General features: G+C 38.1%; 1 protein-coding gene across 2 annotated transcripts in view; it reads right to left on the bottom strand.

Moving 5' to 3' along the window:
- epha3 (eph receptor A3) overlaps nucleotides 1-24,564 on the bottom strand; it is a 70,239-nt gene that overhangs the window by 8,474 nt on the left and 37,201 nt on the right. For both annotated transcript variants that reach the window (XM_046844446.1, XM_046844438.1), the window contains exons 4-15: nucleotides 21,314-21,469; nucleotides 18,281-18,616; nucleotides 14,502-14,626; nucleotides 10,822-10,984; nucleotides 9,706-9,808; nucleotides 9,138-9,202; nucleotides 8,867-8,992; nucleotides 7,792-7,977; nucleotides 5,462-5,523; nucleotides 3,325-3,534; nucleotides 1,559-1,708; nucleotides 792-985 (exon numbers count right to left, since the gene is read on the bottom strand). In XM_046844446.1, the coding sequence (XP_046700402.1) occupies nucleotides 792-985; nucleotides 1,559-1,708; nucleotides 3,325-3,534; nucleotides 5,462-5,523; nucleotides 7,792-7,977; nucleotides 8,867-8,992; nucleotides 9,138-9,202; nucleotides 9,706-9,808; nucleotides 10,822-10,984; nucleotides 14,502-14,626; nucleotides 18,281-18,616; nucleotides 21,314-21,469 (1,876 nt within the window). The remainder of the gene's footprint in view (nucleotides 1-791; nucleotides 986-1,558; nucleotides 1,709-3,324; nucleotides 3,535-5,461; nucleotides 5,524-7,791; nucleotides 7,978-8,866; nucleotides 8,993-9,137; nucleotides 9,203-9,705; nucleotides 9,809-10,821; nucleotides 10,985-14,501; nucleotides 14,627-18,280; nucleotides 18,617-21,313; nucleotides 21,470-24,564) is intronic.

The following is a 24,564-nucleotide window of genomic DNA, read 5'->3' as shown; positions in this document are numbered from 1 at the left end:
AGCTGAGACTGTAGAATGACTTTTTCAGCACCTTTGAGCAATAAATCACCTGGGTCTATTGCTCCCTGGCTCTCTATGTTAAAAACCAATTAGGAAAATTACAAGTGAACTCCCTGGCATATATTTGCACTTCCTTAAGACATCATTAGTCACAGTTATGTGCTTTGGCATCTTAATAATTAAATAGCTCCCTGTTACATTTAATAGATTGGCACCGAATGAGCAAATGTACCAGGATATTACTCAGGTAAGCTTAGGCCTGTTCTATTTTAACACAGAAAAGACAAGGCCATTTCTAGAATGACAGAAAGTATAAAAGTAAATACTTATATTTATCTTTGTGGGACAAAATTATAAACATTAAAAATAGACAGCATTCTGCTTATCCTACTGATGAGGTCAAGCACACAGCTATTAATACTAAAAGATTTTTCGGCTGTCTAAAGACAATACCTGCTGCCAGAGTGTGTATATATATATATATATATATATATATATATATATATATATATATATATATATATATATATATATATATATATATATAGAGTCCTTATTTAGATAGTAGAGCACAATGACCAGTGTCCAGTGAGGGTGAGGGTGGAAATCTGGGTGATGTGAGAGAATAAAGGAGGAACAAGCTGTTTCCTTTCATTAAAGTTCATGTAGAAAGCTACATGCTGATGAACAGAATTTGACATGGAGCAGTACATGAGTGGGTGGTAGTTTGCAGTAAGCACATTTTCAGAACTGGCTGTCATCATATTGTGGGTGGATGAACAATCAATTACCTAGGGGTGGTGCTGGCCGTGATCTTCAGACTGCCTGGATTACGTATAAGCTTGTCCAGGATGCTGACAATCTGTTCAAACTTGGGCCGGTTGTTTCTATCTTTCTGCCAGCAGTCGAGCATTAACTGGTATAAGGGTGCAGGACAGTCCATTGGTGGTGGAAGACGGTAACCTTCGTCCACTGCCTTGATCACCTGAAGCATTGAAAAACAAGCAAAATCACTGTTATGCTGTAAGGACACATGTAAACCTGTTTTTAAACTACTATCAATTTGCAGAATATTTTCTTAGTCCTGGCATTGGAAGACACATTTACCCAAAAAACTTATATTCTCTAACAAAACATTTCCTCTAGAATAGAATACTATTAAGCTAAAGCCCTACAAGAAAAGAGCATATCTTCATAACAACCAAATGACAATTAAATTATTAGATCCAGAGCTAATTTACACATTTCCTCAAGGTGAACACCAGAAATTCTATGGCCTGTAAACTTGTGCAACAATACAGACATTGATGCAGACAACAATTAGCTTCAGCATTATAACTGATTTCATAACTGATTTGCCAGAACACTAATTTCATCAGAAAGCTCTGGCACTTTTCAGTAATGTCTCTGTATGGGGTTGAGCGTGCTGTCTCGGCATGCACGAAAGCATTCAGGTGATCAGTATCAAGTTATGTTTTGCCACCTGTTCCCTCCATGCTTTACTTCCTCTACCAGCAGGAGGTTCATTATTCTGCCATAGTGATGTTGCTTTACTCACATCCTGATTGGACATCTCCCAGTAAGGCCTCTCTCCATAGGACAGAACTTCCCACAATACAATTCCATAGCTCCACACATCGCTGGCTGAAGTGAACTTGCGATAAGCAATAGCTTCTGGTGCGGTCCACCTGATTGGGATCTTGCCACCCTGAAGAATGACAAAGTCTCATTAGCCATTACAAGAGCTGCAGAAGGAGCATGTGTTCATTAATGCCCTCAGTTTAATGTTAACATGTATTCATATCCAAACTTTTTATCCAAAATGTAGTCACATATTTTAAGCAGGACACGACACATGTAAGATGTCTTACATGAGGGAGGAGAAAATCTTAAACTGTTATGCATGTAATGAATAAAATTACAGTGCTAATGTAATATCTGATGTACTAGCATTAGCATTTGTTTGCTGTTGAAGAGGACCTGCACTGATCTTGGTCTAGGCTTCAATGCCGCCTAAGCTACTTTCATCTGCGAAGCCGCCTCCCTGAGGAGCTGCACTGTATTTACCCAGCTCTGCCTGAGCTCCCAAGCTGGAGTTACTGTGAGATCAGCCCTCATCTTTGCAGCAGGGGTGGAAAGAAAGAGAATGCTGGTGGAGCCAAAGTCAACCATCTACACAGCCAAGTAACACAACTCCTGCCCTGCTTTATCCAAACACCTGGTCCTCAAAAAATAAATGTACTTGCATGCAGGTCTCCCCTCTGAGCACACTCACACAACCCCAGCTCTTTTAGCACTAGGGATTAGCACTAATGAGTGCAAAATCTCAAATGTCTACTTTCTTCTGTCATCCAGATTTAGTAGAGGCTGAAGGTGAAAATTGCCACTTTAAATAGGAAAAGGTACTAAAGGACAGGATCAATCCAGAGACATCTCGATCATGAAAGAAACAACTGTACAGTAAGCTCATTGGCTCAGACTGAATTCAGCATCAGATTTTATTCTTTTAAACTCTGCACTTTTTGGATGTACAAATGATAGAGAATCACTTATAACAACTAAAGGCTGTGACAGTTTTGAGCTGGTAGCTAGAAAAATTGCTCTTTATTTTTAAACATTTTCTTTACAGTATATGTGGTAGCTGCTATTGTTCATGCACTGTTGACAAGGATGCTCTAAATTTTGCTTGGAGAGAGCATGCCATCCCTTAAACCTCTTTTGGTCTTATTGTTACAAGAGGCTGTAGAATTGTCAGGAAGCAAACTTGATCTACCCGCAATAGGACAAATGCTGTTTTGTTGGGCCACTTGGGAACAAAGCAATAAATTAAAAAAATAAAAATTAAATTAAATAAAAATTAAAAAGTGGATGCTGGTACACTGATAATTATGGAAAAGTATAGATTTTCTTCAAAAATGAACATGCAATATACTGTACTCCATTTACTAAACACATACTTGAGGTGTAAAGTAAATTAGGCAGTGATGTAAAGGAGTTACATTAGCCTTATTGGTTGAGCCCAGATTCAGAATGTATTTATACTTTGTCTGTCTGCTTTGTTAACCAAAGGCCACTCATATGCATGTCAGATGGACATATATAGTTACTAATTCACAAGGTTGGCTGAGAAAAAAGGCGTATAAGGCGAGTGTAAAGAATTTCAGTCTCACCATTTGAGATAAACCTAGCCACGTATATTATAATATAAATCTCAATTGCTACCTGAGGTATCTGAGCTCTTGCAGTGAAATTGCAATTTTAAGAATTAAACAATAAGATCAGTACCACTTCAGCTTGTGTTTTCAAGTTGGAGTTTGCACTTACTCTTGTTGTGTAGGCTGCCTCTGGATCATCTTCAAGCACTCTGGACAAGCCAAAGTCAGACACTTTGCATACCAGGTTGCTATTGACCAAGATGTTGCGGGCAGCGAGGTCTCTGTGAACATATCCCATGTCTGAGAGGTATTTCATACCTGATGCAATACCACGCAGCATTCCTACAAGCTGAATCACTGTGAACTGAGCGTCATGTTTCTAAAAGAGAAAAAGAGTGAAAAAGAGGATCAGATGTAGGTGTTTCATATCACTATACCATATAACAACAATAAGCTGGAAAGTAGAATTGTTCTTTTGTCAAAACTTTTCATGAGCTTATTACACCTGACAACCCTTTGGTCTGAACAGGTGGACAGAAAACTCATAAAAGTTTCATTCAGAACATGATAATTTGTCAACACAAACAACGAAGATGCGCAAAATTACATCAGAGGCTTCATATCTGTTTTTCAGAAGCTTGCTGGCAGCCTGCCACTGTTTACATTGGCATGTGTGAAAAGAGGTTTATGCTGAGAGGTATGCTCAGTGCTCAGAGATAAACACCAGGGAGGAAGCTCTTCAGGATGAGAAGAGAGACACACCGGATAAGCAAGATAGCATTGATTTGTCAGCAAGCTCTAGAGAAAGAGGCTTCTTTACTAAAAACAAGCACTATCAACAGATGGCCAGTGTGGGAGCTGGTCTTTTTCTAAGTGTCCTTTCATAAATTCTTTTCTCTTATGTCTTTTTTTTCCCTCTGTCTTTCACTTTCTATATTTATCCACCTCCTTCTAAAAGAAAGCAGGGAACTATGTTTATGTGCTGCATACAAACTAAGTTTGGATGAAAACAAACCCTAGACCACCTGGAACTGCCTGCAGTTTTAGTGAGCTTCAAAGGATGGCTTAATAATAATCATAGAAGCATTGGCGAGAAAAGGCTTTTGGGGAAGCCGTCGGTATTATTATTTTTGTGATAGTGTGCAGGCCATGCTGAAATGCACAGGAAATTACTGCAACTGTTCTGCCATTTTTGGGATGCTGTGCAGGCACATATGGAATACAGTTTAGATCTGTCCTGCTAAAACCAGGCTGTCTCTGCTCGCACTGTTTTAATGCTATGCTAATTTCAGTCATCCAGCCTGTATTTAACCAAAATTGCAAAGTACTCTCAGCTGCTTTATCCAGATGCAGATGTTTTTTTCCTTATGGCAAAAATTTTGCTGTGCTTTGTGAAATAAGGGGCAAATAGGCATAACTATGAACAATATAGCATCAAATGAGGACTGGCATCGTTAACTTTGTTCTACCAATATCAACATCTCTGCCATGGCTACTGTGATGGTTACTACTTGGAAAATGACAAAAGTGTGTGTAGAGTACTGTCAGATGTAACACTGCTAATGCCAGATTGTGGTGGCCAAAGGTTAATCTGACATGTTTAATGAGCTCATTAGTGCTTTTATCAGCATTTATTTTTAGAAGAGCAATCCTTCTGCACTGGACACAGACTGTTTGCCTGTTTGTTTTTGCTGTGCTTATGTAGCCATAAGGGGAAGTCATTTGAAGGAGAGATCATGCTTATTCTGTTTAATTGGCCAGGCTGAGCAGGCAGGCACAAGGCCAACGTTATAGTCTGTTATCTTTTTTTTTTTTCTATCAATGAGATGTCTAGATTATACATTCTTAAATTGTGCAGATAAGTTTAACAAAGTCACAAACACTTGAAAGCCTTTGGAACATCAGGCTCTATTTAAGACAGCTAGCCTTTAGCTGTAAAATAAAATAAAATGACTGATCCTTTTACATAGCAATAACTCTCTGCAGCAATATTAGGTCTCTAACCATCAAACGGATACTAAGGTGTTTGTAGATTTTGTGTCTGTCTTTGGAAAGCAACGTATTCTTAGTACTTCTTAGTACAGATACTGGAGATAATTTAGTGCTTGTTGTGATAAGCAAATACTTTACAGGTGATGTGAGAAAAACAGCAAAAAGTGGAACGAATAAACAAAAACAATGAGAAAGAGATAGAGAGAGAAAATGGCAGAGAAATTCAGGTACTTAAATCAGTTTAAGAACTTTTGCACCATTTGTTAGATCATACATAATGGAGGCTCATTATCTGCACTGCATGTCATACTCACTCGAAGGAAGCTGTCCAAGGAACCATTTTCCATGTATTCTGTCACAATCATTACTGGCTTACCTAAAAGAGAGAGAGAGAGAGAGAGAGAGAGAGAGACAGACAATAGAGGTTCTAAACTGTGTTGACTGGGGCTTCATGTAAGCAAAATTTACCTTGAAATTATTTGTTTTGTGAAATGAACAAAACATTTGCAGACAAGTTGAATTAGCTGTAGGTATGAATTATTTCATGCTGTATGCTACAGACATACTGTATATATTTAGAAGCATTGCAAAGTTATTTCTAGAATAAGCCAGGTTTATAGTTAAGCAGAGATTTGCTGCTTTCAAACCGGCATCATGTGTGCATTATAGAAAAAGCAGCTGCATTTTTTACAGGTTTAAAGAGCAAAGAGCACGAATGCCAGCTCTGACACTTTCATCACGTCTGAGATATCGCCTAAGCTCTTGAGACAATAGCAAGGCTTGCAGTGCTTCGGTGCACTTCTTCACATGACACTCCCGACACAGTGAGGTCAGTCTATGGCCTTGAGTTCAAGAACGCTTCCTGAAGGATAAAAAGAGGCTCTGTCTGAAGCCTCTGTCTAAAGGGCTCACAAGGTCAGCTGTCATTGTCTGACAGCTTTATTCGTTCTCCTTGCTTGTCATAAATTACTACTTTTATCAATTTCATCTTATTCCAGACCCTAAAAAAACATTCATGTACAAATCAAGGAGGATAAATCAGGGACAGTTGGATAAACAGGTCTTTTGCTAACATATGTTTGTCTATATATGTTTTGCCCTATTTTGATTCTATTCTCTTCTAAACATATATACAGGAAAACAGGAACACTACACATCTGGTTAAGGAAGACCTGAGCTCAGGGTAACAGCACAGCACTAAAGCTGTTCTAGGAACTGTGTACAAACACAGTTCAGATAATAATAGCTGTTTTATTCATATGACACTTTCTGCCTTGTAGGAGCTGTTTATATTACATGGCTTACTATGTAGTGTGGATGAACAGTCCAACCTGTTACATATCACTATGGCCTGCCTCATTCTCCAAACACATGGGCCATTCTTACTCTAAACAGTCTGGCATACTATTCAACACACTCTTATATTTCACTGGCCTGTGATGAAGTGCTCTTTTTCACTCCAGTCACTAGCTTCTATGGTTTCTTATAACTTATTAATAATAATAATAATAATAGTAATAATAATAATAATAATAATAACAAAACCTTCTGGGCAATAAACTTGTGATCAGAATGTCTGCACGTGATAGATATTGCAGCCATTCTCTCCCTGGGAAACACCAAATGTAGTTCCACAAATATTTTGTCAAATATTGGGCCAAAAGCACAAGGTTAAATGGGGTGTGAAAGCCTCTGGGTTATTAAGAATTAACAAGGCTGAGTTAATAAATCATGTCACATGACAGGTTATGGAAGACACATGCCAGGCTTGTGCACCCCCACCAACTAAACTATGTACCCAGGGCTGCTTTCACATGTACTGTATTTATGCACCTCTCTCTCTCTCTTTCTCTCTCTCTCTCGCTCTCTCTCTCTCACTCTCTTTTATGCTCTCTCCCTATCTGTCTTGCAGTACAATGTTAATGTATAATAATCACAAGAGAGCCATTGGTAGCACAGTGGTCCCCAACCTTTTTTGCGTCACGGACCGGATTACTGTCAGACCATATTTTCACGGACCGATTTAATGTCAAAGAATATTTTCACGGACCGGCCGTTAAGGTGTGGCGGATAAATACAACAAAATAAAATAATGCGACCCGCATAAAAACTGGTATTTTCTAAATATAATAATAAACGTGACTCCACTGTGTCGTTTTTTGTTAATTTTGCTAGCTTGGAGGTTTGAATTTAGCGGTAATGTATTATGTGTTAGCGGCCGGAGCAGCCCCTTTAAGAAGGTAGCAGATGGAGGTAAGACATGTGACCGAGGCATTGTGACATGCATCAAGAGTGAGTCATAGACAGATGTGGCGGAGAGAATAAGGTAATTTTCCAAAATAAAACATTGTTCAGAATCAGATAATAAATAAAACAAAAATAATGTAAGTTATGTATTCTTTTTGGGCGGCCTGGTACCAATTGACCCACGGACTGGGGCCAATTTAGCTAATGCTGTATACAAGTAAAGTCATTTTAAGAGGGGTCTGGATCAAACCAAAACAAATCTAATAATTTTGTTGTGTTATACTTCTGTAGTGTCATTAAAAACTCTGCTTTTAGGCTTAATGAAAGTTTCACTCAAGGTACTCTTTAGCATGAAAGTGATTAGAGTGAAAAAGACAGTAAATTCGATTTAACTCACTGCGTGTAACCACTCCTTCCAGTCTGATAATGTTGGGGTGATCAAACTGCCCCATGATGCTAGCCTCACTCAGGAAATCTCTCCTCTGTGTCTCAGTATATCCTGCTTTCAGGGTCTTGATGGCCACACAGATCTCTTTTTTAGAAGGCAATTTCAGTCGACCACTACACACCTCCCCAAATTCACCTGCACACATCATTTGAATACAGGTTAATTTTTTTAAATTATTTTTCTTTAATTTGTTAAACATCAACATCATTAGAATAAACATAATTAATACACAGCCTCCTGTGACTCACATTTTGTCATATTGTTCATCAATGGGGAACAGATTAAAAAATATAGTTTGCAGTTTCAAATAGAGTCATATGTAAAAGGTTAAAAACAATGAATTTCCTATACATGGAACACTTTAAAATTCAGCTTATAACAATGCAATCTCGTGTTTTTTGTTTTTTGCTAATTTTAATTGTTTCGTAGGAGAGAATTACATGTGTACATTTTTGTAATTACTATTGTAATTGAGGCTCACACGTTCTTAAACTTGCACAATTATCCACAACAATATATTCCTTAGTTCAAAACCACTCATTTTAGAGAAAGTATATAACTTTATTGCATAAATGTTGATGTTACTGGAATGGCTTAAAGGGTCAAACCTATAATATAGTCTCATTATTTAGAGTTTCCGTGCTTCAGCTTATGTAGCTATAAATTATGAGGCATTATTCTGATGCGTGCTCTACTGTTTAAGACATCAGGAACGCAGAGTGCCTAGGAAAGAATGAGCTACAGGGGGAGAAAAATAATATCCCAGCTGGAGGTATGCTCCGCTTACCCACACTCCTTAGCTCTATCAGCATGCACTTTATTAAAGGCAGTGGGGCGAAGAGGATGAGCACTGGGAGGAATGCTCTCCCCATCTCCCCGCTCACAATGAAAAGCATATACTTCCAGCTGAGGTGCTAAATGATTCTCATTTACATTACGTGTCACATCTGTAAAAATTACATTTTTTTCCCTGTTGCATGTAGCTTCCTCAAAGTTAAAGAAGTATAAGGTGGGACATACGTACCTGCACCCACTACTTTGTCGATGGCAATGCAAGAAGCGTCCAACTCCTTGGCGAATTCGTGCACCGCCTGACTTGGGTCCTCATAAGTGTGGGGGTCTACATAGGTCCTAATCCCAGGAAGTCGCACTGAAAATAAAAGCAAAGTTAAGGAGATATTTAAATCATAATTGAGTTAATACCTAGGTTAAATAATTACATTAGGTGCACACTGAGTTATCCTGTAGTGCCTGTGTGAAAATTAATTACATGGTTAGCATTAACATATACTTACAGTGACCGTTACCAAAGTGAAGTCTCTTTTTGTCTGGATGTTTGGATTTGCTGTATCTACAGCACCTGTTAATTGGAACATGTAAAGGTAACAGTTATCATCAGTGATAATATCCGGGCGAACCTTTTGGTATTCTAGCCTATTCCAGAGACCATCTAATACTTGGTAGATAAAATTCATGGTCTGGAGTAACCTGTCTACTTTGCTATGAGGCAGAACAGTATTTTAGAGTCTTATAATAAATCAGATATTTATGCAGCCTTTCAACAGTGCTGGCTGCCAAGATCAGCCCCTCTGCCTGACTTTGACGCTCAAGTGCTCATGGTGCCTCTTACATTAAGTAAAGCAGAGGCAGGAAAAATAATACAGCTTTTGCCAAGTAAATCATCCAGAACTATATATAGCCAGCTGACATGCAGGGGCATGGTCTTCTTACATTTATGTCTTCATCTAGCAGATATAGGGGTGAGAGATTTGAGAATGAGACATGTATAAGAGGGAAATGACAGGTTCAAGATGCCTGCACTTAAGCCTCTGTAAATTCGTTGAGTAAGAATGGTAAACCAACCTGCTAATCACAATGTAAAACAACACGGTAAGGAGGATGATGGCCGCGGCAGATGCAATTGCAATAAGCATGACCTGACTGTTCTCACTGGAGATTGAGAAAGCTGAAAAAGACAAAAAGGGAAATAAAGAAAAAACAGCAGGAGCATCAAACTGGATCAAAATATTCTGAGCAAAGGAACACGCAAAGGAAACACTGTTTAGATTTTGGTGATCCTTCACAGGTCAAAGTAAAATTCAGAAGAAAACTAGGCAAGAACAAGGACTTCATTTTACTCTATAGTAAAGGCTATTATATGACACAAAACAGATTTGTAACCATCATACCTCATCATCTATTTTTTACATTTGACTCTCATTTCACAAATGAACACATCAAATCTGCTCTAAAGATGCAATAATTTCTTCAAATGAGCCAAGAATCCTGACAAGCCTCTAGAATGTGAACTCTGAATGAAAACCTCTGGTGACTGATACTCCAAATCCCAAATGTAGAATGCTTTTTGCTCAGATTAACAAATGAATAATGAGAGCTATCATCTCAAGGGAGCTGTGCCATCATTTCACATTTGCTATGCATGTGGAGTTCGATAGAGCCATGACCAGTTCAGTAACCTGGAGATAGAAAAGTGCCTCCTGCTTGTACTATATTATTCCATTCCATGACCATCCATTGATTTCCTTTAAATGTTTCATTAGTGAGAGGGGTACAGAGAAAGGAGAGGTTCTGCTCTGATAACAGGAAAAACAGTGTATCAAATACACATTTCGGTGCTAAATGTAGATGATTTACTGATTGAACAATGGCGGAACATTTTTGGCATTAGTAATCTGATGTTTTATATGTGAAAAAACCTTATGCATTACCTACAGGTACAGTACAATTAAAAACAATAAGCAGTTATAAATAACATTGGCTCATGGGAAAAGTGAATCTAATCCTGAAATTATCCTAAATTATATAAATAACCCTACAATTAAACCTTGATTAAGTTTGACTGATGAGACAGAATTCTGTATAATATCCTCTGAATTCCTCCTCTGTGATTTAGTAAATGGAACCGGTAATGCTAACTTGTTATAACAATATAGAGTAGGGGAACCACTTTGTACTTACAGTCTGGGCTGGTCTCAAAGTCAAATTTGCGGCTGCTGCTGCCATAACCCGCAGCAGTACGGGCTCTAATCTGCAGCAGGTATCTGGTATCAGGTTTTAGTCCATTCAGAGTCACATTTGTGCCCTTGCATCTCAGGATGGTGTAGCTGGTCTCTTGTTCTTGCTTCAGGAAATAGGGGAGACAGAAGAAAAAGAAAATGAAAGAGAGACATGCGAATATACTGTAACACTGATACTCATACAGACAGCTCATGTAAAGCAAATCTGAAGTAATTTAGCTTTTATCAGAACAGAATGTCTTGCCTGGAAGCTTTTTTTTTTGCGTCATATTGAGTCATTTCCCAGGTTTGAAAAAATGTATGTGCTACTGTATACGAAACTACCGCGATTTGATAAATAACCACGTTTATATTTATGGCTTTTCTAAAAAATCTACAATGGATTTCCTTTGACAACTTATCTTTGAACCGGCTGTTAACAGTTGTGCCTTTGGTGGGGCAAAATAGGATCAGTGGAATGAACAGGGTGTGGCACTTTAAACGAATTTACTGTATGTTTTAGTAGAAAAAGGATTCACTGTTAATGGCGGGCTCAGTCAAAGTCTCTTTTGCATGTTGCATCATCTCTGATCTTTTAGAAGAAGACGTTTACTTGTTCACACAGTGTTTTCTGTTGTTTTAAATGCATCTGTTGAGATGTAAAAAATTGGATTTTGACCTCCCATATGAAGGAAGATATGCATATGACCCGGCATTGTCTTCAGATTAAATCTTGGATTTCAGTTCAGCAACAATAAAGAGCAAAGCTTTAAATAATACACATCGCAAGAAAGCACTCTGAAACTTCATATGGAGTGCATCAAGTTTTATGATTTAGCAAGCACTTTAAATTCACTGGGAAGATGAAACCAATACCCTGCATCCTATTGTACGTGCGTTCGTTTAAGTCATAAATCTTTTCACAGGTTGTCACTGTTCACTGCTCATGACACCATGTGATTCGCTGAAAATTATATGCAGGTGTGCCCAAACGATTTATGCTGGGAGTATTCTTACCATATGTCTCAGTGGTGCATCAGCTTCTTCCACACACTAAGGCTTAAGTATAAATGTAGGCTATTTGTGGAATTTAATATGCTAATATTCTGACAATCTAAATACTCCAATCTGGGAAACTGCCTTTAGCTTCTATTGAAAGAAAAACTTTGTAAACATAACATTTATTTAAAAAAGCATTCCTTTTCTACAAGCAATCCAGAAAACTTTGTTTTTCTCTAATAGATTAAAATAATAAAAAAAAGCCATGTATTCTTTGTCCTATTTTCCAGTTTTGCACATGAAATATTAAAAAAGTCTGAATGGTGAACTCCACGTGGGTTAATTAAAATTAATCTGCATGGACATAACACTATATTTAGGATGTAAGCTCCCAAAAAATACAAAATTAAATAAAATTATTAAACATATATAACAGAACAAGATAAAAAGACCCCATTAGTAAATTTGCTTGCACATTTTCCAAACATTAAATTTGCACATTTTAACCCTAGATGCAAAAAGGTCAGGGCTATAGAGTTTTAAGCCTCACCATATAAGCGTTTAGCTTATGAGAAGCAAGGCTTTTAAAAAAAAGCTTTTCGTGACTGTTTTCCATGAGAGCTGCATTATTTTAATAAGCAAGCATCTTTAATGCTATTTTAGGAGACATTTTCCACTGTTTATTTATGGTTTATGGTATACACCATTATACAGTGTAAACAGTCTGTTGTTTTGAATTAGGCCGATATATGCAACTTCTTGTCTAAAAACTCACTTAATGAATTCAGAGCTCTTTTGTGGGCATAATGCCATGGACTCTTGGTGTTACTGTGGTTACTGTGAGTCAGTGAGCCCTATGAACAGATTTGGAGGCCCCCTTTCTTTCTCAGTGTGTGTGTTTGTGTATTTCTTAAAAGGGTGAGGGGCACTCTGTTATCCTTTGCCAGCCTGGATAAGGAGCACTATAAGTCTTACCAAGGGTATTCCTTTGCTTTTCCACATGGCAGACCCAGTTGTGTAGGATTTTGCGCAACCCAAACCCCGCTTTTGGAAATGACGCCTCAGTAGCATGTGTAATTACCAAAATCACTGAGGAGATACAATAGATTTGATTGTAAAAGGAAGCTACCATGCCACCCAAGGTCAAACAAGACATGGATTTCAGGGGCCTCAGAGTTTACATGTGCCAGTAAAACTAACCCCAGATGAGATGGCTTTGGTTACAAATAAGAAGATTATGGCCAACCCGTAGCATTTCACAGGCTGAGATTTTGAGTTTGGATGATCACACTGAATGGCATTTCACAAAGGTCCTCTGTACAAAGCAGAGGAGTCAGTCACACCTCACCAGCTCTCCTTTTTGCCAGTGGATTGAACTGTGTTATTAGTGTATCTAAAACATTTTTGCAGCCACTCATCTCAACAAACTTGATACAAAAAGGCCTGGTATTTTTGTAAAAACTGCACAGCAGAAACAAATCAGCTTCTTTAGTGTTTATTAATAACTTTAATAACATTCATTATGCATTATAATTATTAGGTTAATCTTGTTTTTATGGAATTAATATATAATTTAGCCATATTGTAACATCTAAGAGTAAAAGGGTATTTAATTAAATTAAACTATATAGTATTTCATTATTTAACCACTAAAGAACATTTACAGACCGTGTTGGTTGAAATCAGTTGTTGGTGAATAGTCTTGTAAGGTTTCAATAAAGATGATTTTAAACATAATTTAGGAGCATGAATGAAGAGTATCTGTTCTTTAATCCTCTTTTGGAGACAACGGAAGTCTGTGTGCAAATTTACTGCATATTTTACATGCATGTGATTGTTTCTATGTGGCCATAGAATCATGGCATTTACTCAGTAGACTATGAAATGTGTTCTGTTGGAATATTCTGGATAATTGCCATAGGAAACTATGCTTTTTTTCACACCCTCAGATTTGCTGCCAGTTTAGGAAAGACACACAATGTCAGGGTCCAATTAAGTGCCAAAGCTGGAGCCCCACTTCCTGCAGTCTGCCCAGCCTGGGGGACACATTACCCACTTCATACAGGAGTCGAAGATATCACAGTGTCTGACAGCATGAAAGAGCTTCACTGAAGACTGACCCTTAGAAAGCTCTCAGCAGTAAAAATGATGTGGGGCAACAAAGCTCACCCTGCTATTCCGCATATTAAATCAATCAGGGCCAAATCCCTGTACGCTTCATTAATCACACAGCAGCTGCAGCAAACCTGGATAGAGGCTGAGTAAACTGACTTAGGACAGAACAGAACTGCTTGGGATACATTTTGGTTAAATGAGAGATCTCGGGTGTCTAGACGTGTAGCATTTATATCACCGCTTCCTCTTAAGACTCAAAATTAAAAATATTTGACACCCGTCCAGTATTGTTTTTCTTCATACCGTGACCCAGGATTAAGTGGGTAATGAAGATGAATGAATGAATCTATCATTTAAATCAAAAATCTGCACTCACTAGTCAGAAAGGTATATGTGTTATTACATTTTTAGATGAACAAAATACCCTCCTTAATCTCCATTAAACAGGCCATAGAGTAAGATTTAGCCCCAGGTTAAATGCTATTAGTGTTGAATGTCCAGAGTGAATAGCGATTAAACTGCGCCCACCTTCTCATAGTACTTGACCTCGTAGTCCAAGATAATACCATTGGGTCGTTCTGGCTCCATCCATGATAGTGAGATGCTGTTTCGGGATGTTCTGTCTTTCCTGATGATTATAACCTGGGATGGAGCTGCGGGGAGAGAAAAAAATAAAAGGAGATAGAGAGTGAGGATGAGAAGAGGATTAGCTTCTTCCACTCTGCTTCTGAGTTCATTACATTCACAGTTCACAGAAAGTTCAGCAGTTTCAAACTATCCAAGCCTCTTGTGAATTGATTTCATGGTGACCTAATTGAGTTTCTTTAGTAGGGGCCAGTTTTAAAGTTTAAAGGTGAGTCACAATGCTGCATTCGTTGCATTCAATGCTTGGTAGCCAATTTGGGTTTGTCACAATAAATGAGGCCCATGTCTGTTCAGGTGTAGCAGGCTTTCTCAGCTCTCTCATTCTGTTAAATGCTAATATCATTGTATCATATATGTTTCCCTGCTTCAGTACTTCACATGGTCCCAATATGGGATCCTAAAAATTCTGTCCCTCCCTTCTGCTGACTGGCTCACTTGCTTTCTTTTTCAGTTTTACAGCTCTCTAATTGCAAGGCAGCAATGAAGCGATGAAGGCATCTGACTGGCCCATGATTTAATTTTATTAGACCACAGGAAAAAACATGTTGTTCTTTGAAATGTTCAAGGTTTTTCTTGACTATGATTACAGTTTTGATTCACCCCCATTTGGAACCTCTTTTTACTGTTAATGAATCCAGATGGACCCAGTCTTTTGCTTGCACTCCTACACACAATTCTGATAAGGTATTAGTGAAGTTTTATAGTTACTGCAGTTTATGAAGTTTATGGTAGGCAGGATTTATGGTGTATGAACTATTGTACATCTTTCTCAGATGTTTGCTTGGCACTTCAAAATACAAAATACTGCAGATTCTTCAGGCCAGATAAAACTGACAATTACTTGTCTACATTGAAGGCCATGAATGCAGTATAAAGAAAATTCAGTTACAAAAACACAGGGATGAATCACCTCGCCACAACTATTATTGGATTAAATCCCAAAGCACATGCCAGCGCCATTTACAGGTGTGGCCAGGCCTTTTTTTTCCACCGCTGTATTACTACATGCTTGAGAAATTAACATTTGTAAATAATCTTTGTGAAATGCAGGCATGGCACTGATAATCTGCAGAGCACTAAATCACCAAATGTCCTCCACATGACTTTTGAATTGTCCTATGGTAAACACCCTCAATATGGATATAGTTGGGACTTCTCTGTTAAATTCTTTCTCCTTCTCTGTTCACCTGGTTCCTCAGTAGGCCCTGAAGGTTAAAGGAAAGAATCTCGCAACACTCTACAAACAGAACTCTTCATCCCCTGCCTTTCTATTACAGCTCCGGTTAAAGTTATTTTCCCATAAAGTGCAGTCCAACAAAATTAAATAATGGCAAAAGGACACCACATTCTGCCAAACTTTTCTATTGTCATCAGATTTGTTGAAATTGTACATCCTGTGCTGGCAGGAATAAGAAGGAGGCCGTGGTTTGTCTGATGACACCCTGTCAAAATGGCAGGACACAAACATTTGAAAGTTTTTGTAGGCCAAGAGGAGATCACTGTCCTAACACAGAGGGCTTGTGCTGTCTCGCTCGGGGCTGTGCTGCACATGCTAGCTGTGTTTACATGGAAAGGTCTGTGCTGACATCCCTGTAAGACCTCATAAACGTGCTCTCCGACAGGGAGTGCAGCTGCAGAGTGGGAGTGTAGGACTGGCCACTCACATATCTCTCTCTCTCTCTCTCTCTCTCTCTCTCTCTCTCTCTTTCTCTCTCACTTACTTTCATTTGCATTTTATAAGACAATAAATGTAGCTGAAGTGTTAGTCCAAGGTCGAGGGAGTAGAGCTGCAGTGAAAGGGGTTGTGATCTCGCATGTTTTGAACTCTCCTAAAGAGCCAGAAGATCAAATAAAATACGCAGCTATATCCACTGTTTACACTGACATGAGTAAAGCCAAAAGTGAGAGAACACTTTAGCTAAGCAATTTATCCGTGCTTGAGTGCAAAGTCAGTTGCCATATAATAGAACAGAGAAAAGCTTTTTATTGTGAGAGACATAGTGAGTGTAGAGTTGTGGTAAAAACAAAAATATTAATAGAGGTTATAACAGAATAGATGATGCCTCATTGTTCTCTGGAAATTGTAATCCCTATATATCAGCATCTTGAATAAAATATTTTGGTATCTAAGTCAATTTAGGTCACACTTAATGTCCTCTACATTTTACATCAAATAAATTTAGGGCCGGAGGTTTATTTACTGCCTGACTTGTTGAGGGCCTAAAGCTTTTCTCAAAGCATCAGTGTCTGGCAATCACTCAGTTAATAGATCACAGCTGTGACAACATGAGGAAAGCTAAAACCACAACGACATCTGAACAGAATGCACATAGCTTTGACAAGAAAATATAATCAAATTTATAAGGTCAAATGAGTACTTAATCATATAATGTTTGTTCATAAACCAAGCTTTAGAGGAAATATAAGATAAGGAAGATATTATTCAAACAATATTATTATTCAGGGTTTTTGTCTTTTTATAATTACCATAAGCATTTTCTCTTTATATATATATTTATCATAGACCAGAAGTTGGTGCCACAAAGACAAAACATTATATTTAGAAAATCTATAGTCTACTCTCTATTGGTGTAGTGCTTTTACAAGGTTTAGAGGTTTAAACTGGTTCCTGTGGAAAAAGCATACAAAACTATCAATCCTTAGCCTTTGATCTACAGTAGCCCTCTACCTACTGCTTTATGGCCCCAAACTCTAGTGTCTGTAACCCCAGTTCTAAAGATTGCGCTAAATCATCTAGCAGTTTCTGTACCTATCACTTTAAAGCTAGAGCAGAACTGACAGTCAGAGACAGAAGCCAGGACCTCATATGGCTCAAGAGCACAACTGTTCACCTTTACAGAGAAAACCCTGGTGGAATGTAAGGCAGATGGCCCACGTTCCAGCTTTACAGTAACTTGAGAAATCATGACCTTCATGCTGCTTGACTGGACTCCAGCACCTACAGATAGATATGTGCACAACTTGCTCGGATAGCACAGGAAGTTTCAAGGACAGGAGGACTGAAAAACAAGCTTGCTGAGATATTAAATGCATGTTTTCTTCTCCCCAAATGGAATTTTGAGCTTTGTTGCACATCGCCGCCAGGAAATTGAATTGTCTTTATCAATCTGCTTTATGAATAGACTCTGGGGCAAAACATCCTTCCAAGGTTATTTTAACGTATAAAGTGTTTTTATTATTCAAACTAGGTTGCGCTTGATGTAAATGTGCCTAACACTGCTTCATCACAGTCTGTCTATCGACTGTGGGATGGCATTAAAATTGAATGAAACATCATTGACATGTCTGTGTGGAAGATCACTTTGACTTTTAGACTTTGCAGAAATCTTAAGAAAAAGCTTCTCCATGGTATCTGATGTTGAATGTAGCTTTAGCCTTTTCTTTCTTGCAGACACTTTGAATTTTCAAGTAAAAATACGGCATATTTTGTGACATCATGCTGACACATCGTTGCTACGTTAGCACTGCTGTTTGGCCTGATTTCTTTAAATAAGAGCATGTGGCACGGTTGATAAACGCTTTTCATTGGCACTCCTTTGTTTCATTAAAGCAATTTCAGACCATTGTAAGTTGAATACATTTAATCCTTTAACATTTTCGAGCACAGTAAGAGGTGAGGTAAAGAGTGATGTAAATCTTACCTGCTTGGTTAGTAGTTATCGTGACACTGGCATACTGGCGCATTGCAGTGGCCAGAGAGGAAACTCCATTTTCTGCCTCAATCTCAAATGTATAGTTAGTGTGTGCCAGCAAGTCAGCCACAGTTACTGTGGTGTTCACAAGGCCAGAAGCATGAGGCAGGAAACGCACGGCCCCTCTGCATGGCTCGCATTGTTTAGACCCTGCCAAACAACGCTTACACACTACTTTAAACATCAAGTCCTTTCGGCCACCTGTGTCTTCTGGCCAACTCCAGTCCAAGATCACTGACGTCTCATTGATGACTGAGATAACGTTCCGAGGAGCAGAGGGAGGACCTAATAATATTAAAAAAGAAAAAGTAACAAAATACTATTCATCAAGAAAGCATATGCAGTTTTGAAGTAGAGATGTCCATGTCTAATGGTGTCTTGTATATATAAAATAAAGAATATAGAACTGTACATCTAATTGTTAGCTCTTTTAAAGATATGCCATTACTTTACATTTCAGGGGTATGTTCTGAAAGGATTGCAATGATAATTGTAAAGACTGTTGTTATAAAAAGAAAGTAGGGATAAGATTCAGGCAGTCCATTTTCATCTGATTGCTAAAGCAGACTTACAAAAAAATGGTTAGATATTTGACTGGGTCTCACTGTTCTTTCCATATGATCACAAGAGCAATTTGAAATGAAATCCGAGGATAAGGCATGGAGCAAGACACCGAATCTGTCCAGACCTCAAACAAACTTAAATTGCTCCTGGCTCAGCTCTGAAGAAGTGAGTAAGTGCGTGGAGGGGTTAAGAGGGGATTATGTTTCAAGATAAAAACTAGCGTTCGGTCGTTTGATTTGACATGAAGAATTTACACAGATCGTTGTTATACCAAGTGCTGTCTACTTAACTTTGACTAAAGTCTCCTAAAATCCCCTAAAAGATAAAGAATGAGGGAAGGATTCAACCTTGCATTAAGAAAAAACTTACTGCACAAAGGGCCCTCCCACACGCAAATATGCTAGGATTATGTAAGTTGTATCCTATAAGACAGCATTTTAAGATCAATTATGAGATGCACTGCAAACATGATGTATTCACTTGCATCTTTAAAGTGACTTTCTTTTGCAATTTTCTTTTTTTTTTTTACAACAGAACACTGCAAATACTCTTAAACTTTCCTTCCTAATGAAGAGCAATAAAAAAACCTTTCCAATATCACAAAAATGAAACAGCAATGAAGACCACAGCCATAAACAATCTTGTCTGCTTACAGGTCAGAGCAAATGCGGATTTTGGTTGTGGGTAGCATCTTTGCCAGAGCACAGCATCCTTTGATATGTATTTATAATAGAAATCACTGTGTGTCGTTTAACGTTAACAGACTAGCTGGCCTGCCAGCAGGAGATTTTAAGGTGTGCTGGAATAAGCCATTCATTACACACAAACACACACGCACACACACACACACACACACACACACACACACACATATACACACCCCTTCTGACAAGAAGCTCAGCTCCGTGCTCACTGAGGTGTGAATGTGGCATTCAGGGCCACTATAGACTTAAATTAGTAGTGCTACCACAATGCTGAGCCACCACACACTCTGAGCCTATGACTTTGAGAGTGTGACATATGAGGGTTGTTTGTGTGGTGCTGAGAGGTAAATGGTTTGCATGATATTGATTCATGTACCAGATATGTAACATCCCTTGCTTTTAACTCTAGGCCTTTTTCTCACACAGAGAATTTATGCTATTGAAAATTCAAGTTTTATGGGGTCGTAAAAAGTAGACGGGAAGAAATAAACAGATCTATTTTTATATAGTAAAAGCAGGCATAAATATGTGCACCTTTAAAATGCCTGACAATGAATAAACACAGGAGCATACTGGCAGGGGTCTGCAAAATTACACATAAATATTCAGTAGTGACATATGACAATCTGTACTATGTTGCTGCAGCAAAGACATAAAATGCAAATAGATGTTGAACATCCCTAAAGAACACTAAATGAGCTTTACATTGAAAACAGATCATAACAGACTTGAGATTGTATCATATCAAAGGCTTATTTTAATTACTGTGCTGTTCTCGAAACCATGCTAAAAGCTAATCTGTTCTACTCTGAGTACCTTCCTTGCATCTCAGGAGATTCAATCTAGATAAATGTTTCTGCTTAGGGAGCACTGAAATTAAACTCACATATGCAGCTTCATTAATTTCACCAAATAACTTAATTTCTCCTACACAATATTAAAGACAGCCTTGTTGAAATTATGAGTGCATCTAATGTCTCAAACAGAAATTAACAGTGCTTAGGTGAAAACAACATCAGAAGAGCTCTTGATGACACAGATTAATATGACATTTCTCAGCATTACATGACTGCTTTAAATGAGAGACACAAGAGATGAATTTTTACACATAATCCGAGAATGCAACACTTTTACCAAATTTATTTAAACATCTGAATCAGCTCTGATGCAATGCTCTGATTTAGGGATAATGTGCAATGCAATGACACATGTAGAAATGTATGTCAGTGGCTGTGGACCGTCTGCAAATTTGTCCATAAAAAGAACTGATTTGCTTGGATAAAGGGCTGGATAAAGGACCCATTGGCTGGGAGACACAATGTCTAATTGAACTAATATCAGGAAAATCAGAAAACTAAACAGACTGAGCCAACACAAATCTATAAATCCCCAAACAAATTCTAAAAGCCTTGTGTTGTTATTATTTTATAGTTTAATAAGGATAGTTGAATGTTGAATAATATGTACTAATATATTTAGACAATTTCAAAGAAAGTATAGGTATTTATGTTTTTATATTAAGATGTGCAGAGATGAAAAAGAGTAATGATAATTAGTGAGACAAATATAATTTTATATAAAATTTTTAACTGAAGTTATCGTTATCTGTTTTTTTACAACTCAAGAAATATTCTACATTAATATGAAGATGATGATTTATTCGTGAATTATGCTTTCTACATCGGAGCCTGGTAATGCATTTATGAATACATACGGGTGCAGGCCATTGACACAGGGTCTCCATCTGCACGGAAGTAGTTCTTGTCACAGTTGCAATGCACAGCCCCTTCCTTGTGGGTGTAGCTGTGTGGGGGACACTTAGAACACTTCATATTTCCAGATGAAGCTTTATAGAAGCCAGGCCGGCAAGCTGCAGAGACAAACATGAGTGAAAGAAAAATTAGAATGCGTAAAGACTTTAAACAACAGAGTCATCCATTACCTCATTACCACGCTGCCACCTTTAATGGACCCGAGGATTTCACATGACAATATCCATCAGTGGATGCACTAAAACGTCTGACTTAAACCAAGCCAAAACACTCAGAGCATGGAAAGTGAACACTGAACGTGTGTGAGGAGAATGAGGATGAGAATGGATTTGTTCTTTAAAGGAAAAGGGGGTGTATGTCAGACTGGAACCTGGTGATAAAACATATTAAAAAATGTGCTGCTACTCTCTCCCTTTAGTGACACGTCCAGAAGATGTTGCATGAATTATGCAAATATACCTCTTAAAATGGAAAAAAAGAGCTCTTTTTAAATATCTCTGGTATTAAATTGTGCTCAGCAGCTCATCTGCTCCTATTCACGAGAATCCTATTCCATTATACATAATGAAGGGGTAAAAATTACGACAAGCCTGCTAATTACAGGGACTCACACATCTGCATTCCACTCCTTTCTTTTTGCAGGTTCAATACTTGTCACTTGCTATTCTTGGCAAACCAACACTTTTAAGTCTGCAAGAAGATTTTTTTTCTAAATTGCACTTCATAGCTCCCCTGTGGAATTTACAGAAGCATGGCTGAATTATACCTCATACCAGGGAAGGCAGTTCAAGATCATTTGAACACAATACTATGACTCTCTTGAGTATGATTGTCACTAGCAGATCTGAGACAGTTATTACACATTGCTTCAAAAGTGTTTTTTCTCTGTAGCAGCCATGTAGTGTGAGCAGACCAGGGAAGCATGCAGCCATGTGATATATGAGAAATCAGGTTTACATTAACCTACTGCTCCTTGGAGAATACAACAGCCACTGTAAAAACCCCAGATGACAAAAAAATCTGTGGTGCCTATTAGCACAAGTTCTGGGCAATCAAATGTGACACAGTGCTTTCTTGGCAAATCAGGAATTGCTGAGTCACAATTGAGATAAGCATGCAGTCTTAAAAGAGAGACACTTCACAGGAAGATTGAGCACTTCTGACAGCAAACATGACTTGATTTATTTTGTGCTTAGCCTTGAGTGTGTGTGCACAAAAAGAAAAAAGATCAAACGGGCTGAATAACTAAAAATAGATATGACACATAAACAAGTGACTCTCTTTACTTATGAAGCCATTGAAACTATAAGTCATAGGAAAAATTAGATGATTTGCTTCAATCATGAAAGTGCTTCTCCTTGACAGCTCTTTAATGGAAGTTTGAGAGGTAATCCTTCCTGGTGACATCTCCCTCTCATTTCTTACAGCCTTTTATTTGTAGTGAAGTGATAGGGCATGAATGATATTAACCAGAGGCTGGACCTTACTTCCTCTACATCACACAAAGTCCTCAAATGTTCCGGTGATCAGTGTCTGTGTGCAGAATGTGATGAAATAAAAGTAAGACTGTTGCCCTCACTTGTTGGTTAGACATGATCAACTCACTTTGCTTAGAAATGTGTGCACGAATGTGTCTGAGAGAGTGAGAGAGAGAAAAGAGGTACTATTATTGATTGCCCATGTGCAATGAAGAGACACTGGAGCTGGATTCCAGTCTAACAGGCTGGGAAGGGGGGTGACTTTGAAGAGCCACAGAGGTAATTTGTCATCCCACACTTTACATACAGTACACACTCAGTCTTCATCTGGACAGATAGTCACTCTCTGAGGAGTGGTGGTTAATTAGGATCTGACAAATTATATTATTTTGCCCATAATTGTTTTGTAGGGTTTTATGGTAAAGGTTCTGTAAAGGCACAGCATATCTGTATGTCATTGTTTAGAGTGCATTATGGTGAACTGAATATACTGTTAATATAGTGTACACTCTAAAAATATCAATCATACACATAATTGTTTTATATATAGTATTTAAATGGTGTCTGCATGGATTACCTTCAACTGGGATATGAAAATAATTTTTGCACACTGTGCATTCATTACAGAATGAACATAATAAATTAAACCTTGCAATAAAATCACACAAGCTATGGATGTGACAAAAAGAACTTGAGCTAGTCAACAGCTCCATATCAATCAATAATGCACGACAGAAAGTGCTGGCTGGATTCGTTTACTGTTACACCCTTACAGTAGCTCAGAGCGACTGGGAAGCTATAGGGGAACAAATGCATTCATTCAGCAGCTCCTGTTCTGACTAATTGTCTGTGAAACTGAATCTGTCTCTGTAGAGGGCTCTAGATGCTCCTTCCCTGGGGACTGGTGAACAAAGGCCAGGTCAGAATCCCTTCTCCAAGTGCCACTCAGAAATTGCATGTGTCTGCTGCGGTTATTCAAAAAGAGACATTTCCTGGAAGCTTTTTCCAGCTTCCCAGGCCACAAAATGAAAAATCTGGACATTTGCTTGATCAATCAATTCATTCCAGTCACAAAATACCTTCATCTATAATTAAAGTGTCGAGTGATTGTCTCCTTCACTGTAAAGGAGGAGAAGGAACATTATTTTGTTCCTGCAATCTGCAGAGGTAATGAAACCTAAAACCAGATATACCGTAAAAATAAAAAAACAGTAAAAATACTCCTGTTTGGCGATGAGAAAAAGTTTGAAAGACAATTAATAAATAGTTGCTCTAAGCAAAGGTCGACTGTAGACACCATGCTGTGTCTGACTGTATTTTAGTACAATAGGGAAAATATAAAATCTGATTAAAGCACACACATGGGCTTCATCTTTGGTTTTAATCGCATCATAACCAGCCTGAACACCTCCAGAGCTCCCCTGAAGTCTATGCTCAAATGACCTCTAACTATGATCAATGTCTGCTAGATGCTACTATAGAAAAGTTACTTATTTTAGTGTTTTTATGCCAGACAGTACAACTGTGCCTGCTTAATTAACTGCAATGTTGTATTTAATTGTTTCCACTGTTACATGAGCTGTAGCACATACCTATCTAATTATTCTCCAGAGTTGTTCAGGTTTTAGGCAAGCTTATTTTGGACATGTAACTGTAATGTGAAATATTTATAATGGTGTAAATCATTGATTAGTCAACAGCAATTAAAATGATAA

The sequence above is a fragment of the Silurus meridionalis genome, chromosome 3 (assembly GCF_014805685.1).
Source record: "Silurus meridionalis isolate SWU-2019-XX chromosome 3, ASM1480568v1, whole genome shotgun sequence".
NCBI classification, from domain to species: domain Eukaryota; kingdom Metazoa; phylum Chordata; class Actinopteri; order Siluriformes; family Siluridae; genus Silurus; species Silurus meridionalis.
The sequence above is the reverse complement of the archived record's forward strand: the minus strand, read 5'-3'. Positions and strand labels throughout refer to the sequence as shown.